At 39.5% G+C, this 18868-nt stretch overlaps 1 protein-coding gene across 1 annotated transcript in view; it reads left to right on the top strand.

The window, feature by feature from the left end:
* COL11A1 (collagen type XI alpha 1 chain) overlaps positions 1-18868 on the top strand; it is a 240499-nt gene that overhangs the window by 17738 nt on the left and 203893 nt on the right. The window contains exon 2 of the mRNA XM_038414607.2: positions 7390-7557. Within this exon, the coding sequence (XP_038270535.1) occupies positions 7390-7557 (168 nt within the window). The remainder of the gene's footprint in view (positions 1-7389; positions 7558-18868) is intronic.

The raw sequence follows: 18868 nt of genomic DNA on the forward strand, positions 1-18868 counted from the left end.
CTGAATCTGCTCTTTGCGATGTGTGAGCAATCACCTATATCTATCATGCATTCCTACAACTACAATATCCACCTGCTGAAGTGAAGAAACAGATTGACAGAGCCAGAAGAGTACCCAGAAGTCACCTACTACAGGACAGGCCCAACAGAGAAAATAACAGAATGCCACTAGCCATCACCTTCAGCCCCCAACTAAAACCTCTCCAATGCATCATCAAGGATCTACAACCTATCCTGAAGGACGACCCATCACTCTCACAGATCTTGGGAGACAGGCCAGACCTTGCTTACAGACAGCCCCCCAATCTGAAGCAAATACTCACCAGCAACCACACACCACACAACAGAACCACCAACCCAGGAACCTATCCTTGCAACAACGCCCGTTGCCAATCTGTCCACATATCTAGTCAGGGGACACCATCATAGGGCCTAATCACATCAGCCACACTATCAGAGGCTCGTTCACCTGCGCCTCTACCAATGTGATATATGCCATCATGTGCCAGCAATGCCCCTCTGCCATGTACATTGGTCAAACTGGACAGTCTCTACGTAAAAGAATGAATGGACACAAATCAGACGTCAAGAATTATAACATTCAAAAACCAGTTGGAGAACACTTCAATCTCTCTGGTCACTCGATTACAGACCTAAGAGTGGCTATCCTTCAACAAAAAAGCTTCAAAAACAGACTCCAACGAGAGACTGCTGAATTGGAATTAATTTGCAAACTGGATACAATTAATTTAGGCTTGAATAGAGACTGGGAATGGATGAGTCATTACACAAAGTAAAACTATTTCCCCATGTTATTTCTCCCCCCCCACCCCACCCCACCCCCCCCACCCCCCACTGTTCCTCAGATATTCTTGTTAACTGCTGGAAATAGCCTACCTTGCTTGTCACCATGAAAGGTTTTCCTCCTTTCCCCCCCTGCTGCTGGTGATGGCTTATCTTAAGTGATCACTCTCCTTACAGTGGCACCTTAGAGACTAACAAATTTATTAGAGCATAAGCTTTCGTGAGCTACAGCTCACTTCATCGGATGCATTTGGTGGAAAAAGCAGAGGAGAGATTTATATACACACACACACAGAGAACATGAAACAATGGGTTTATCATACACACTGTAAGGAGAGTGATCACTTAAGATGAGCCATCACCAGCAGCAGGGGGGGGAAGGAGGAAAACCTTTCATGGTGACAAGCAGGTAGGCTAATTCCAGCAGTTAACAAGAATATCAGAGGAACAGTGGGGGGTGGGGTGGGAGGGAGAAATACCATGGGGAAATAGTTTTACTTTGTGTAATGACTCATCCATTCCCAGTCTCTATTCAAGCCTAAGTTAATTGTATCCAGTTTGCAAATTAATTCCAATTCAGCAGTCTCTCGTTGGAGTCTGTTTTTGAAGCTTTTTTGTTGAAGTATAGCCACTCTTAGGTCTGTGATCGAGTGACCAGAGAGATTGAAGTGTTCTCCAACTGGTTTTTGAATGTTATAATTCTTGACGTCTGATTTGTGTCCATTCATTCTTTTACGTAGAGACTGTCCAGTTTGGCCAATGTACATGGCAGAGGGGCATTGCTGGCACATGATGGCATATATCACATTGGTAGATGCGCAGGTGAACGAGCCTCTGATGGTGTGGCTGATGTGATTAGGCCCTATGATGGTATCCCCTGAATAGATATGTGGACAGAGTTGGCAACGGGCTTTGTTGCAAGGATAGGTTCCTGGGTTAGTGGTTCTGTTGTGTGGTGTGTGGTTGCTGGTGAGTATTTGCTTCAGATTGGGGGGCTGTCTGTAAGCAAGGACTGGTCTGTCTCCCAAGATCTGAGAGAGCGATGGCTCGTCCTTCAGGATAGGTTGTAGATCCTTGATGATGCGTTGGAGGGGTTTTAGTTGGGGGCTGAAGGTGATGGCTAGTGGCGTTCTGTTGTTTTCTTTGTTGGGCCTGTCCTGTAGTAGGTGACTTCTGGGTACTCTTCTGGCTCTGTCAATCTGTTTCTTCACTTCAGCAGATGGGTACTGTAGTTGTAGGAATGCATGATAGAGATCTTGTAGGTGTTTGTCTCTGTCTGAGGGGTTGGAGCAAATGCGGTTATATCGTAGCGCTTGGCTGTAGACAATGGATCGAGTGGTATGATCTGGATGAAAGCTAGAGGCATGTAGGTAGGAATAGCGGTCAGTAGGTTTCCGATATAGGGTGGTGTTTATGTGACCATCTGCTACCCAAGATCCATAAACCTGGAAATCCTGGACGCCCCATCATCTCAGGCATTGGCACCCTGACAGCAGGATTGTCTGGCTATGTAGACTCCCTCCTCAGGCCCTTCGTTACCAGCACTCCCAGCTATCTTCGAGACACCACCGATTTCCTGAGGAAACTACAGTCCATTGGTGATCTTCCTAAAAACACCATCCTAGCCACTATGGATGTAGAAGCCCTCTACACCAACATTCCACACAAAGATGGACTACAAGCCGTCAGGAACAGTATCCCCGATACTGTCACGGCTAACCTGGTGGCAGAACTTTGTGACTTTGTCCTGACCCATAACTATTTCACATTTGGTGACAATGTATACCTTCAAATCAGCGGCACTGCGATGGGTACCCGCATGGCCCCACAGTATGCCAACATTTTTATGGCTGACTTAGAACAACGCTTCCTCAGCTCTCGTTCCCTAATGCCCCTACTCTACTTGCGCTACATTGATGACATCTTCATCATCTGGACCCATGGAAAAGAAGCTCTTGAGGCATTCCACCATGATTTCAACAATTTCCATCCCACCATCAACCTCAGCCTGGACCAGTCCACACAAGAGATCCACTTCCTGGACACTACGGTGCTAATAAGCGATGGTCACATAAACACCACCCTATATCGGAAACCTACTGACCGCTATTCCTACCTACATGCCTCTAGCTTTCATCCAGATCATACCACTCGATCCATTGTCTACAGCCAAGCGCTACGATATAACCGCATTTGCTCCAACCCCTCAGACAGAGACAAACACCTACAAGATCTCTATCATGCATTCCTACAACTACAGTACCCATCTGCTGAAGTGAAGAAACAGATTGACAGAGCCAGAAGAGTACCCAGAAGTCACCTACTACAGGACAGGCCCAACAAAGAAAACAACAGAACGCCACTAGCCATCACCTTCAGCCCCCAACTAAAACCCCTCCAACGCATCATCAAGGATCTACAACCTATCCTGAAGGACGAGCCATCGCTCTCTCAGATCTTGGGAGACAGACCAGTCCTTGCTTACAGACAGCCCCCCAATCTGAAGCAAATACTCACCAGCAACCACACACCACACAACAGAACCACTAACCCAGGAACCTATCCTTGCAACAAAGCCCGTTGCCAACTCTGTCCACATATCTATTCAGGGGATACCATCATAGGGCCTAATCACATCAGCCACACCATCAGAGGCTCGTTCACCTGCGCATCTACCAATGTGATATATGCCATCATGTGCCAGCAATGCCCCTCTGCCATGTACATTGGCCAAACTGGACAGTCTCTACGTAAAAGAATGAATGGACACAAATCAGACGTCAAGAATTATAACATTCAAAAACCAGTTGGAGAACACTTCAATCTCTCTGGTCACTCGATCACAGACCTAAGAGTGGCTATACTTCAACAAAAAAGCTTCAAAAACAGACTCCAACGAGAGACTGCTGAATTGGAATTAATTTTCAAACTGGATACAATTAACTTAGGCTTGAATAGAGACTGGGAATGGATGAGTCATTACACAAAGTAAAACTATTTCCCCATGGTATTTCTCCCTCCCACCCCACCCCCCACTGTTCCTCTGATATTCTTGTTAACTGCTGGAATTAGCCTACCTGCTTGTCACCATGAAAGGTTTTCCTCCTTCCCCCCCCTGCTGCTGGTGATGGCTCATCTTAAGTGATCACTCTCCTTACAGTGTGTATGATAAACCCATTGTTTCATGTTCTCTGTGTGTGTGTGTATATAAATCTCTCCTCTGCTTTTTCCACCAAATGCATCCGATGAAGTGAGCTGTAGCTCACGAAAGCTTATGCTCTAATAAATTTGTTAGTCTCTAAGGTGCCACACGTACTCCTTTTCTTTTTGCGAATACAGACTAACACGGCTGCTACTCTGAAACCTCTCCTTACAGTATGTATGATAAACCCATTGTTTCATGTTCTCTGTGTGTGTGTATATCAATCTCCCCTCTGTTTTTTCCACCAAATGCATCCGATGAAGTGAGCTGTAGCTCACGAAAGCTTATGCTCTAATAAATTTGTTAGTCTCTAAGGTGGCACAAGTACTCCTTTTCTTTTTGGAAATACAGACTAACACGGCTGCTACTCTGAAACCTGACATTATTTAAACAGCAGAAGAACAAACGATGAATGATCTTTTTTTTGTCTTGCTGACATTCCAATTCAGATATGCCAAAAACAGCCACTACCCAAACAGTAATGAGGAAGAAGTCTGTAAAAATGTCTGCAAACAGCAAAAGGGCACAAAACTAGTTAAACTAAGCAGCCATTTGGAATTTGAATGAATATTCATATTTACTGATTCTGCAGTATTTTTACCAGCTCTAATCATTATGTACCTTGCAAAAAACACCAATAAGTTATTGGAGAAACAGTTTGGCCAACCCTTTTACGGTTGTAGAAGTGCATTGGCATGTCTCCCACATGAGTAATGAGACAGTTCAGTGAACATATATCATATTCATTGAAATTAATAGGAATGCTTTTAAAAGGCATAAACCAAGGTTTACAAAGATAAAGCTCGCATTTTTAGATTTTGTGCAATGATTTTGATTATTTAATGTTCAAAGTTAGCTTTTCAGAATGTTTAAGTTTAGTTTTAGGAAAATGTAGAATAGATATCTTTTATTTGTAGCAGGTGTACATCTAGGGATTCTTTCAGGATGTATTAACTTTTGATAAATATTCAGTATTGTGTTTATTTTTTATAATAATGTTATCTTGGTGGGGGAGGAAAATATCAGAGGTAGAATTATTTAAAATAAGTGTAGCAGAAGCTCACTGGTATTTTTTTCTGAAAATGTATCACCAGATGGAAGGAGCCATATACTTTGTCATCTCATTACGGAAACCTTGGAACGTTTTTACTTTAGCAAGTCCAGAGTTGGACTTTATAGAGTTAGATTTAACCACACACTTGACTGCTTTTGATTATCTATCTTCATGCTGGCAGTGCAATGAGCTGAATAGAATGAATTATTTTAGTTGTAAATGCACTCACATGTGTTACTGATAGAATGATTTATGAAATGCTGAGCTGAAGCAAAATCAGTACTGAAGACAATACTGGCTACGGCTGAGCAAACAGTGAGGAAAAATATTCACAAACATTTCAGTGATTCTAACTAGAATTTCAGTTTTACTGTGTTTTCAACCTTTCTGTTTGCAGTTGGTGAACATTCATTAAAATAAATGAATATTCACAAGCATTGAATTTCAGGCCTACACTTGATATTTGTGGACTCATTAAATGAATAGTCAGTAGAGAATACATGCATTATTATTGCCTGTTCACAGTTCATGAACAGGAGAAAGAAATGATACATTCACCAAATACATTTGTGTTGAGAATTTGCTCAGCCTTAACAGTGGAAGTAATTTAATTTAGTTTTAATAGCTTGCCTTTACAGAAAGTGGTTAGAATTTTGCCTGCTTAGAGACTGCAGGATTGGGCCCAAAGGGAAAACAATCAGTTAAAATAATCTTTTTCTCTATAAAATGAAGAGTGCCAGCTTGACATCCCTATTTCTCCCCTGAAGCCATACAGCACATGCAATGTGATGTAAGCTGCCTCACCCAACTCCCACATTTGTGTTCTGGGGCCTCTTTCGAGGGGAAATTCTATCTCCATGCCATGCAATCCTTGGCATCCCTGCAACAGTAACCAAGGATGCCAAAGAGTTCAGATTGTGAGTGTTTTTGTTATTTGGACACTTGTTTACCAGGACCTGGAGTGAGAATTTAAAATTACTTCACACCAGCCAGCAGCCACAGGCTACGAGCAGTCTTGATTGGATAGTTTTAGATTATTTAGACCGGAAGACCTCTGGAGCAGGGCCAGGGCCTGGGATCCTCTTTTTCTCTGTGTTTGTACAGTGCCTAGCACAATGGGGCCCTGGTTCATGACTGGGGCTCCTAGGCACTACTGCCATATAAATAATAATAAAAAATAATGTGAACCATTGACCTAGAAACAACAGGCTCTGTCTATTTACTCCTTTTCTGAGCTACTCAATATGGCGTGTACACATTTTACAATATCATGGCTGTTTACATCACCATCCTGTTATGTCTAAAATAAAATCTGGATGTATTCATAGATCAATTAAGCATTAGTGCCTGAGCAACAGTTACCGTATATTAATACACTGATCTCATATGAATGAATACAAGGTGTCATGGAAAGCTGTTCCGAGCGAGAGATGACTCTTCATGCTTTTATGGGTGAATCTTGCCCATATGCTCAGGGTTTAGCTGATCGCCATATTTGGGCAGATTGGAAGAGACCCTGGAGGTTTTTCACCTTCCTCTGTAGCATGGGACACGGGTCACTTGAGGGAGGATTCTCTGCTCCTTGAAGTCTTTAAACCACGATTTGAGGACTTCAATAGCTCAGTCATAGGTGAGGTTTTTCGTAGGAGTGGGTGGGTGAGATTCTGTGGCCTGCATTGTGCAGGAGGTCAGACTAGATGATCAGAATGGTCCCTTCTGACCTTAGTATCTATGAATCTATGAATCTATAAACATCTTTGTTATGCTCATTATTGTAAGACTCAATAGTGAACATAATCCTGCTCCTTTAAGAGCCAAACCATTACAACAGGGCTCCCTACAGTGAAAATCCCAAATAAATATCTGAAGTGTGGTTCAGTCCAGTCAAATTCTAGAAAAAAAGAGAGATCCAACCAACTAACTTTCCCGAGCCCTCTTTCTAGAAATCATTCCTCCTTGTGGCCAGACTGCACCCCCAACTCCTCAGAGCACATCCCACTTCTAATGTGTTCAGCAGGGTAGAGGGCAAATTAATTAATCCCCCACAGTTGTAAATCTCAATTAGCAAGTGAGCTGTTTAAAAAAAATCTGATCTTAACTAACTTACACTGGGTATGATGAGCTCCTAGATATTTGATTAGAAAATGACCCTGTTAAAATAATATTCTAATGTAAGAGTAGCCTGCAAAAAAACAAAATATGATGTAGCCGCTCTGATGACTAGACATCTGCATATATAATTTAGCAATGAAATTCATTTCCTTTTTGAAATGTTGCAGTATGAATAATTCTGAATAATTCTTTTTGTTGTTGTTTTGCTACTTTTTCAGCTGAACCAGTTGATGTGCTAAAAGCATTAGAATTTCACAAGTCACCAGAAGGAATATCAAGAACAGCAGGATTTTGCACAAACAGAAGGGATTCAAAAGGATCAGATGTTGCCTACAGAGTTTCAAAACATGCACAACTCAGTGCCCCAACAAAGCAACTGTACCCAGGTGAGTCTATAAGAAAGTCAGCTTCCTGGCATGTTTTCTTATTGTCCCAGACATGCAGAAAGATAGACAATATACAATGGATGTGGTTTAATTTGGCCACTACTATATTATTTAACTCATCTTGGAACTAACCTACAGTAATTTGTACGTGCGGGTCACTGTTTCTTCCTTAATTGTTTCAAGTGTGGTTCAGGCTGCAATGATCCCCACCACTCTCCACAGCTGTTCCCATCACATTTCTGGGACTGTACCACTAAACCCAAATTATGCGGGTTAAGGAGCTAGGGAATGGGCAATGCCTTTCTGTGCTGTACCAGATGTTAGGAGACCCAATTCTGCTCCCCAGCTTCTTTAGGGATGCCTTCCCCTAAGTCACTTCTAAATCCAGTTTTTCAGGGAACTGGATCCCTATGGAATAAGTACCAGCACAGGATACCTGCTAAATTGTGCCTTGCATAATGACAGGTTTCAGAGTAGCAGCCGTGTTAGTCTGTATTCGCAAAAAGAAAAGGAGTACTTGTGGCACCTCTAAGGTGTCACAAGTACTCCTTTTCTTTTTGCTAAATTGTGACATCTCTCCTCTGACCTAATTTACCAGATCTCTGAGCTGCTGTGGGAAAGGCAAAAACTCACCCCACCCCATCCTGCCTAATGTGGTGGTGAGGGAGAATTCTTTCCCAGTCCAAAATAAGGCAACTAGCACCATGCCCACAGTAGATCATAAAAAATTAAATCCTACACTAATCCCAGGGCTAGGAGCTGATAATTAGGCATGAGAATGGGCTCAGGCAATTGTCTTGTACATCACAAACTGTGACTAGGTATGCATGGGTCAATGGCCTACCTGAGTGTCAGCTCAGGGTGATACCTTACACCCTTTTTGGCCACCTGCTCCCAGTTCCTGAGGGGGGAGACCCTTAAAGGGGCCACTACCTTCCTCCCCCCGCATCAATCTGAAGAAAGCTCTCCCCACCATGAGATTGCACTGTCTGTGCTGCCTGATGTGTTTTCTTATTGTCTGTGTTTTTCTGCTAGTTGCAGCACAGCACAGAGCCCATTCCCATTAACTAGGGTAGCATCATGAGATGTCCCTGCTTTCCTTTCAGTTACAAGTGCAGGAAGCAGCCAATCAAATGGGCAGACAGAGTGTTTTTAAAAAATTACATACCAAATATTTAGGGCCTGATTATTCTCACACCAGTTTTATGTTAGTGTGACTCCACTAACTTCAAATCTACTTTGGATTTACACTTGTGCAAGAGATCAGTGAATCAGGCTATCAAATACCATAAATAGAGAAATACTGCTTGATATTATATAAAACTGTAATAATTATTTTTTCATTGCCTTTATGAAGAACAGACTCAGTACTGCAATCCTCACTCACAAAACACCTATTGACTTAAATGAGAATTTTGCTTGAGTAAGGACTGCAAGACATACTGTTAACTAGTCACTAAACTTGTCTCAGTGTATAAATCACCTCAACATATGAACTCTCTCAGCTTCTGTATTAGGAAGTCACTGCTTAATCCGGAACATTTACAAAAGACAATTATTGGATCCAGTTATCTTAAGAAGCAATAGTGACACTTAGTAACAGGCATAGGAGAACAAGTTTGTATTGCAACCAGAAAAGAAGCACTGAAAAAATGTGTGAAAACATTTCATGGGAGATTTCTACCCTCAAATTTTCAGAATCAAGAGGTTTAGCTAGAGATTGAAATAAGCATCTGAACTTTTGAGTGTTTACCTGAATTGAATATTTTATCAATTAATAGACAAAATGATTAACATTTCACAAAGATTCTAGATTAAATTAACTGTATGGTTTAACATATTGGTGAATTCAGGCTACAATTACAGTTGTCATATTACAGCAACAGTGATTACAAAAATAGTGGTATGGTAACATATTTACATGTGTATAGAAAGGAAGGGAAATGGACCAAGCAGCAAAATTAAACAAATGTTGCTTCTTTGTTAAAGTGGCAAACCTCTGAGGTGGGATGATAACTGACATGTACTGGCTAGAAGGAAAATATATGACTGGCTGTGTTCCTAGACAAAAAGGGCTTCCACTGCTATGACTTCATACTTTGCATTGATGGTAATGGGAGCAACATGAGTATTGCTGACAGAGTAATTTTAGTAAAACTAAGTAATTTTACCTGGTTTTCTCATCATTCTATCAGAGGGAATTTTATGAATATTTGGTGATAGATCCATAAGGTGGACGGCATTGCCAAGTTTCTTACTTCTGTGCCAGGAACAGTCTATTTTAAAAGCAACGCTTCTGGGAGTTATGTTGCAGTGGTAGAAATGCAGATTGTGGTTGGTTGTTGCAAAATCATTCCCAGAAGTACCATCTGGTTGACATTATGTAAGGGTATCTTGGTATTTTGGGGACTACACATGGTTAGTTGTGGGTAACAGGTAATGTGACTCCATCCCATCTCTGATTTATCTGACACAAAATAAGCACATTTTGTAAAAAGTTTCTTTGGATTTTTTTTTGGGGAGGAGAACAAATTTTCATTCCATTATTTTGCTTTCACTCTTTTCACTTGATTGAAAGTGTTGCAGTTTATTAAACACACACACACACACACACATACACACACACACACACAAACTTTCAATCTTCATGCCATGAAATGCACATGCAAGCAGATTTTGAGTGGGTTTGCTTGTGAGCACACTCATTAAATATGGGCAAGGAAAATATTTTTGTTTTGCCCATTAAAGGAGTAATGACATGGTCAACATCTGGGATTTTTATAGATCCTCAAGCATTTATTATCCGGAAGCAATAATAACACATCAATATTTTCTCAGAGCAATAGACACATGTAGAAGAGAAACTGCTATCAGACCTTTCATGTGTATCTTGCATCTTCATTTAAAGAATTAGTTCATCTCTTTTTATTTCAAGGGGCGGAAATTTAGAAAAAAACATATTTAGGGCCAGATTCTTCCACATTTCCTCACATTAGAGTATATCTCCTTAGCTGGTATAAAAGGATAGAACTTCACTGAAGTCAATGGAGCTATCCAGCTGAGGATATAGTTCACTGAACATAATCAATGGGATTATGAGCATAATAAATTGCTACTCCATACAAGTAGGGGTGACAGTATCTTGACTAATCAGCCTAAAAAAAAAGTTGCAAAACTCTTCAGTTTTTTATTAAAGTACTACAGCTGCACCGTGGAGTTAAAGCTAACGTTTTAATCAGTCCCTTTCTATTGTTAGTATTATAGTGACAATATGATCCAAAAATGTCTTGTGCAGAAATGAAATGGGTAGGAACTACTAGTAGAGCAAGACTGTTAATCAGCCTTCAAATACAGTGGGCTGGTGACTGAAAACTCATGGAAGAACATTGGATCATTGGCCTTTAAGAGCCATTAGCACAGAATAGGCATTCTTTGCCAAAGCAAGGCCTCAGAGTCCAGACATTCCTTTGGGGGAAAAGTTCCTGTGTTAACTTGCACTTATTTTATGAATGACACGGTAGACTAACTATTAGATTTGGCAGCTACAGTAGTAACTGCTCATTTTGTTCTTAATGCCAGAGTAAATATGTTCATTATGTTGTTTGTTGGCACATAAATTTAAATTGCCTTTGGCAGACTCAATGTAGGTGCTTTTCTTCCTAACCTCTGCAGAATTTCTGGATTAGAACTAGGTGGAGCACTCAGTTTCACCCTGCTGTTCCACCTTTTGAACTCTCCTTTCTGGGGCATGCAAGGGGAAACTGTCAGTTAAAGAGAGAGGGGAAAAAACGGGCTTAAAATGCATAATCTATTTGGAAAAACACCATGCTACCCACTTTTTGAACAAAGAACCCAGAAGAAAAAATTTATAAGAGTCCAGTAGGCAGTACTTAATAAACTGAGCTCTCAAACAGCTTATGGACATAACACTCTGTTTGTAAAGCATTTGGAATGGATGGCTTGCCATTGACTTTAAAAGGGGTGAGGATTCCTCATCGTTGTTTATTTTGTCTTGGGATGTGGAGCAATGAAAGCTTTCTGTGAAAACGAATGTGCCTAGACCACCATCTAAACACTTACCATAGAAACAGCTACTATGATTTTCACTCCATTTACTATAATTTTCTTCCTGTTCATGGGTCTTGTGAGGAATGCCATGGCAGATCCAGAAAGCACTGATTATGTGTCAATGTGATACCCTTTCTAGTGTGTGGTATTTTCGAGATGGCATTCTAGGAATTATGTCAGTGTTTCATTCTGTCATGACTGGGTGGGGGGATATGCACAGAATTTGAAAGTACTTGTAGGGTGCCTCCCACTGCTGGGTGGGAGAACCCCTCCATAAGACCCACTGTTCCCAAGCCCCCCAACCCCAATGATCAGTCTCATAGAGTGTAGTCCATCTGCTATCTTTGTCCAGGGACGGAAAGTGAGCTCGCTCATTCTGGGATCTTTGGAAAACATCCAATAGGTCTGGAATTCCCTTACCATGACAAAAAAGGAAAAAATCCTTCTGTGGCTTTTTCAGGGAGCATGTGCAAATACTGTTGTGCATTATGTGGCATGTGAGCCCAGAGAATTTTATTAAATTTTCAGAAGCAGAGTGCCCAGTGGGTGTGTATATATTTATGTTTTAGTGCTTCATAATAGGGGAAAGACAAAAAAAAGATGTTAAACAGGACTAAGAAGTGAGCAAATCAATAGCTAACATTTTAGTGAAGCCAAAGTACATGTTGCAGTGCTTCCTTTATTCACTATCATAGCTGATCTCTAGGTTTGGGTATCTTTTAGCTACTGTGGTTCAAAGAGAGACAGACAGCTAAATATTGAAGTACACTGTGTGACCTTGGAGGATTCATTTAATGTCTCTGTGCCTCAGCTTACCCATTTGTAAAAATCAGTATAATAATATTTACCTGCCTCACAGGAGGGTATTGAGGCTTCATTACATAATGTTTGTAGACTGCTTTGAACTCACAAGTTGAAAAATATTATACAGTTACTATAAGTTATTATATTCTTGTACTGTCTTATTACCACATGTTATTTTTTGTACATTTTCAAAGAATGACAACAGAACAACAGATAACGATTTTTCCTAATCATTTTATTATTGCTCTTGTTAAAACTTATCCAGTCCATTCTTACTGTTTAAATAAAATTGCCAAAGAAATCTAAAAGTAATTAAGAAAGTTTGATAACTATTTCAGCTAAGCATGTAAGCATGATACTTTGTCGTAAATAAGAAAGGCTTGATTCATATTCTTAATTTGATTATGTTGCTACTGAGTTCCCCTCAGAAGCAATTTGCTTATCATTCACCATTTCAGTGCAATACTAAACACATGGGTATATAATATCATAGTATAGAATACACAAAACTCACTGTACTGAGGCAAACAATGCTACTCATTTTTGTGACCTTCCTCACAAAGCTTCCACAGTTTATTTTTTCCACAGTGTCTTATCTGATTGAAAAGCACATGCTCAGACTAGATGAATTAATGCCACCTGCCTTAAGTATTTTCAACATCTCTTTCAGATTAACAGTTCAGACAAGGCAGGTGTTCAGGTCCTTTCAAGTTATCTCTTTGGCCTCCCTTCATCCCAATCATTTGTTCTTTCTTTCTTTCCTTTTGCTGTCATTTATTCAACCTAATTTTAAAAGATATCGCTGTATAGTGTCATTTCATCTGTAAACTCACAACTTTACTTTAAAACACCTGATCCAAAACCTACTGAAATCAACATAAAGTTCCCTATTGACTTCAATGGATCAAGTCCATTAAGAATAAGATCCCAAATCAAGCCCCAAATCTTCACAGATTCCCATTATATTTTGAAAATCTTTTACTAACAAAGTTAAAATATGATGAATATAAAGAACACAAAGCACCATTATTGCAGACAGTAAAATAAATGTTAACACTAAGCATTCCCTGTAACAGTAAGATACTGGTGCAAATTCTTTTCCAAACAGTGAAAGTAATACCATATGATAAGAAAGCAATCATCAACTCTGTCTATACCACTGTACTTATTCTTTTGTAGTATTATTAGTTCTATTAATATTACTGCTATTTAAAAAAGGCAAACATCTAGACTTAATGCAAGTGATAAGTCTGAGAATCCAAGCAATCAGAAATTTCAGTTTCAAATGTCTCTCATGACATTAACTTGGCCAGATTGCACATTTTGTATGTTTTATTGTTTACATTGATAAACTACAATACTTTAAGGTTGATATTTAATAAGAAAAGCAAAACTAGTAAATATTAAATGTATGCAATGTAATTGAATTTTGAATTTGTGCCAGGGTTTTGTTGTTGGTTTTTTTGGGGAATGTGTGGGGAGGGGAAGAAGGCACATTTAATTTATCAAAGAGGCAGGGGCCCGGAATAAAAGAGGGACAGAAATCCAGAGCTATTTGGCTTCGAGAGATTAACCTAGCCACCCTTAACTATGTATACCTGAACCCTGCTGTCCTTACCTCTGCCATCCTTATTTGAAAGTCCACAAGCTGAATAAACCACTTGAAACACTTAAGGACTCAGACAGGCTTGAATGGTTTAAAACTACTTTTAACCCTTAAAGAAATTTAATCTTCTTAAGCTTCCTACATCTGTGGGTAGTTTAAGCAGTTTAAACAACTTTAAATCCTTAGAGCAGCTAATGCTGTTTAAGACCTCTAAAGATTTAGAGCTGCTTAAACTATCTGGCAGCTGCAGTTTAGATTGTTCAAAAGAATACGACTTCAGAGTGCTCCAAAATGATAAACCCATTCTGATTTTGAATAAATCTTAAAAAAATCAGATCCACCTTTACAAAATGCCAACTTAGAGTTCAGTGTTCAAACTTTTAAAACTTCTGAACCGATTTTCTTAAAAACTGTTTTTTTATTTTTTATTTTTTTTTAGTTAAAAAATCAAGGACTTGTTGAAATCTACAAAGAAAGCCAGTTTTGAAGTTTCTATCTAATGTCAAAATTCTTATCAGAACATATAACAAAAGGAATATTGTTCATGCTCAGAAATGGCTAAAACATTTTAATCAGATTTTAGGGTTTTTTTAAAAAAAGTAATTACCTATGGGCTGAAAACAAAAATTGCAGCTAAAAAGGAATTAGAGAAAGTTAAGAGCAAGTGAAAAGTGAAGGTTAGAGTAGAAGATGGAATACAACGCTAGATACAGCATGTGCTACAACTATTATTTCCAGTTATACAGAGCTTTATAACCTCCCTATGATGGAGGTAAACGTTCTTATATATATTCAGGGAATTATACACTGCAGTACAGAAAGGTTAAGGGCCATATTCTGCCCACAGTTATATCCCCTGAAGTTGAAGTGAATGGTTCAGTGAATATAGCCTAAAGTAATTTGCTCAAAGTTGAACAAAGCAGTGGTAGAGATAATAAAATAACTCAGGAATTCTGACTATCAATAACATCCTCTAACTACAGGAACAATACTTCCTTCTTTTAATTCTTGAAAGCACATTTCCTGAGTGAATTATAGAAATGTATAGGTCACGTGCTTAACCAAAGAGGATGGAATTCATACAATAAAGTGATCTTCTTATCTGAAAAACACCATTTTCAGGAAAATTAACCAGACTATTTTAATCATTTATATGAATTTTCAATCTGCAGTTTATACTTAATTAATAGAAGAAAAAATTGCATTACATGCAACAAATGTTCTCTCTGCAATCAAGAAATCCTTAAAGTAACCTGCAAATTAAAATCTAATATAAATTCATAGGGAAGCTATAAAGAAATCAAAAATGCCAATACTTGTTTCTAATATGCAGTCTTATAATATAATATGCAAGTCCCTTCATCTAACTCTTTAGATCTGAGTTATCACTTGCAGCGCTTTTTAATACAAAACACAGTGTTCATCCCATAGTCTCAGTAATTTTACACACAGGAGCAGCCTATTTTCTAAACTGTTTATGGTAGGTGTATTGCTTTGTACCTGTCTCTTTAAAATGTGATATACACCCGATTTACTGGCCTGCTCTCAATGCTTGTTGTGCCTCTGGCTGAAGTGAATTAAAGTGTATTCTGCTTTTTAATTCAATAAATAATTTAATTCAGATTTACCTTAAAACAAATCTACTAAATTTCTTACACAATTTAACGTTTTCCTGTATTTTAGCCTTAATGTTTGTGTTTTAATTTATTTCATTTTTTCAGATATCATTAAACCTCTCAAATAAATCTTAAAAGCTTTCCTGTCATATGTGAGATGACTGAGCCTATGTTAAGACTTTTAAAAAATATTCATGTTTATAAACTTTCAATTATAAACATAAGTGGGCTTTACCAGAACTGGAATGTTCCTGGAGCACCTGTTTTAATACTATAACATCAAACCTGGGAAAAAAAATCTGAGATCCTTAGATTCAACTAACTTACAAATGCCTACCTTTGAATTTATTGCCACACTTTTTAATTTAGGGTAGACATGGACCAAGGAGGCAGTGTTTGGATCTGGATTTGGAGTAGGTTTAGCCTAGGGTTCATATTCTAGGCACTGAAATAAGGCAGTTGATCATGCAAGACAAAGTTATGGGTGTGATGGGCAGGACTCAGCAGCTCTGGGATCCCTTTTGGTTTATGTCTTATATTCCTAAAGGTCATGCTTCAGGGCTTCAGCCAGTCATCTGTAGGGGGTCAGGAAAGGATTCTCTCCTGCCTCCAGTGTATGCTGTTTTTGTCTTCTTCCTCTGAAGCATCAGAAATGGTTGTGATGTCTGGAGATGTAACACTGGATGAGGTGGGTTCGTGCTCTCAGGTGGCATCACACAGTCTCTCTCTGTCTCACACAGACACACACACACACACGTTTAGCTGGCTAGTTTTTGGTCATATGATCAGTTAGACCCTAAGCACAATGTGTGAAGTCAGAAAGGAATTCCCCCCCCCCCCAGGTCAGATTGACAGTGACCATGGGGGTTTTGCTCTTTTTTCAGCAGCACAGAGTGCAGATCACTTGTTAGGATTATCTGGGTATATCTCATCTAATCATTTCTCTGCCATTGCAGGGGTCTGGGGTGTTAGTGTACTTCAGTCCCTCGCAGGTTCTGCCTGTGACACAATAGTTTTGTCTCCTGTAGACACTAGTACTTCGGTCTAGTTTGGGTTGTTGAATTTAGTGTTCAGGTACTGGGAGGTGTTGGTGGCCTATAATATACAGGAGGTCAGACTAGAGGACCTCCTGTATATTATATCGGACAGAGACTTCTCTTGGAGGAGTCTATTGATAGAGATTCTCTAGGTTTTATTCAGGAGGAAGGGATGAAAGACAACAAAGTATGGGCCAGATCAGACAAGAAACATTCATCCTGGCCTTAAACTTTATGACTCTAACATTTTGCAAATAAAGCACAGAAATTTCACAAGAACTGCTGATCTCATGACATTTCTGTCATCTGTGTCTAGATAGACTTAGGTGTAGAGCTGGGGAGGAGCCGGTGGTCGTGGTACATGTAGGTACCAATGACATAGGGAAGGGTAGGAGAGACGTCCTGGAGGCCAAATTTAGGCTGCTAGGAAAGACTGAAATCCAGGACCTCTATGGTGGCATTCTCAGAAATGCTACCAGTTCCACGCGCAGGGCCAGGTAGGCAGGCAGAGCTTCAGAGACTCAATGTGTGGATGAGATGATGGCGTAGAGAGGAGGGGGTTAGATTTTTTAGGAACTGGGGAAACTTTTGGGATAGGGGGAGCCTATACAGGAAGGATGGGCTCCACCTAAACCAAAAGTGGATCCAGAGTGCTGGCACTTAACATTAAAAAGGTTGCAGAGCAGTTTTTAAACAAAGAGATGGGGAAAAGCTGATTGCTGCAGAGGCGCATGTGGATCTGACAGAGACTTCTCTTAGAGGAGAGAGTCTATTGATAGAGATTCTCTAGGTTTTAGTCAGGAGGTGGGGATGAAAGAGGACAAAGTATGGGCCAGATTAGATGAGAAACATTCACATAAAGAATCTGACACATCAGAAAAGGGCAGAAAAATAAACAGTGACAAGTTTTTAAAGTGCTTATTCACAAATGCTAGAAGTCTAAATAATAAGATGGGTGAACTAGAGTTCCTCGTGTTAAAGGAGGATATTGATATAATAGGCATCACAGAAACCTGGTGGAGTGAGGACAATCAGTGGGACACAATCATTCCGGGGTACAAAATATATCGGAAGGACAGAACAGGTTGTGCCAGGCAGGGGGGAGTAGCACTATAAGTGAAAGAAAATGTAGAATCAAATGAAATAAAAATCTTAAATGAATCCACATGTTCTATAGAATCTCTATGGATAGTAATTCCATGCTCTAATAAGAATATAACAGTAGGGATCTATTATCAACCACCTGACTGGGACAGTGATAGTGATGATGAAATGCTAAGGGAGATGAGAGAGGCTAGCAAAATAAAAATCTCAGTAATAATGGGGGATTTCAATTATCCCCATATTGACGTGGTATATGTCACCTCAGGATAAAATGCAGAGACAAAATTTCTCGATACTTTAAATGACTGCTTTTTGGAACAGCTGGTACAGGAACCCACAAGGGGAGAGGCAACTCTCAATCTAGTCCTGAGTGGAGCACAGGATCTGGTCCAAGAGAGTTAACTATAACAGGGCCGCTTGGAAATAGTGACCATAATATAATAACATTTACCATTCTTGTGGTGGGAAGAACACATCAACAGCACAACACTGTGGCATTTAATTTCAGAAAGGGGAACTATGCAAAAATAAGGTTAGTTAAACAGAAATTAAAAGGTACAGTGACTAGAGTGAAATCCCTGCAAGCTGCATGGATACTTTTCAAAGACACTATAATAGAAGCTCAACTTAAATGTATACCCCAAATTAAAAAACACAGTTAAAGAACTTAAAAAGAGCTACCGTGGCTTAACAACCATGTAAAAGAAGCAGTGGGAGATAAAAAGGCATTTTTTAAAAAGTGGAAGTCAAATCCTAGTGAGGTAAATAGAAAGAAGCATAAACACTGCCAAATTAAATGTAAAAATGTAATAAGAAAAGCCAAAAAGGAATTTGAAGAACAGCTAGCCAAAAACTCAAAAGGTAATAACAAAATGTTTTTTAAGTACATCAGAAGCAGGAAGCCTGCTAAACAACCAGTAGGGCCCCTGGATGATCGAGATACAAAAGGAGAACTTAAAGACGATAAAGTCATCATGGAGAAACTAAATGAATTCTTTGCTTCAGTCTTCACAGCTGAGAATGTTAGGGAGGTTCCCAAACCTGAGTCGTGTTTTGTAGGTGACAAATCTGAGGAA

Source organism: Dermochelys coriacea, chromosome 8, assembly GCF_009764565.3.
Source record: "Dermochelys coriacea isolate rDerCor1 chromosome 8, rDerCor1.pri.v4, whole genome shotgun sequence".
NCBI classification, from domain to species: domain Eukaryota; kingdom Metazoa; phylum Chordata; order Testudines; family Dermochelyidae; genus Dermochelys; species Dermochelys coriacea.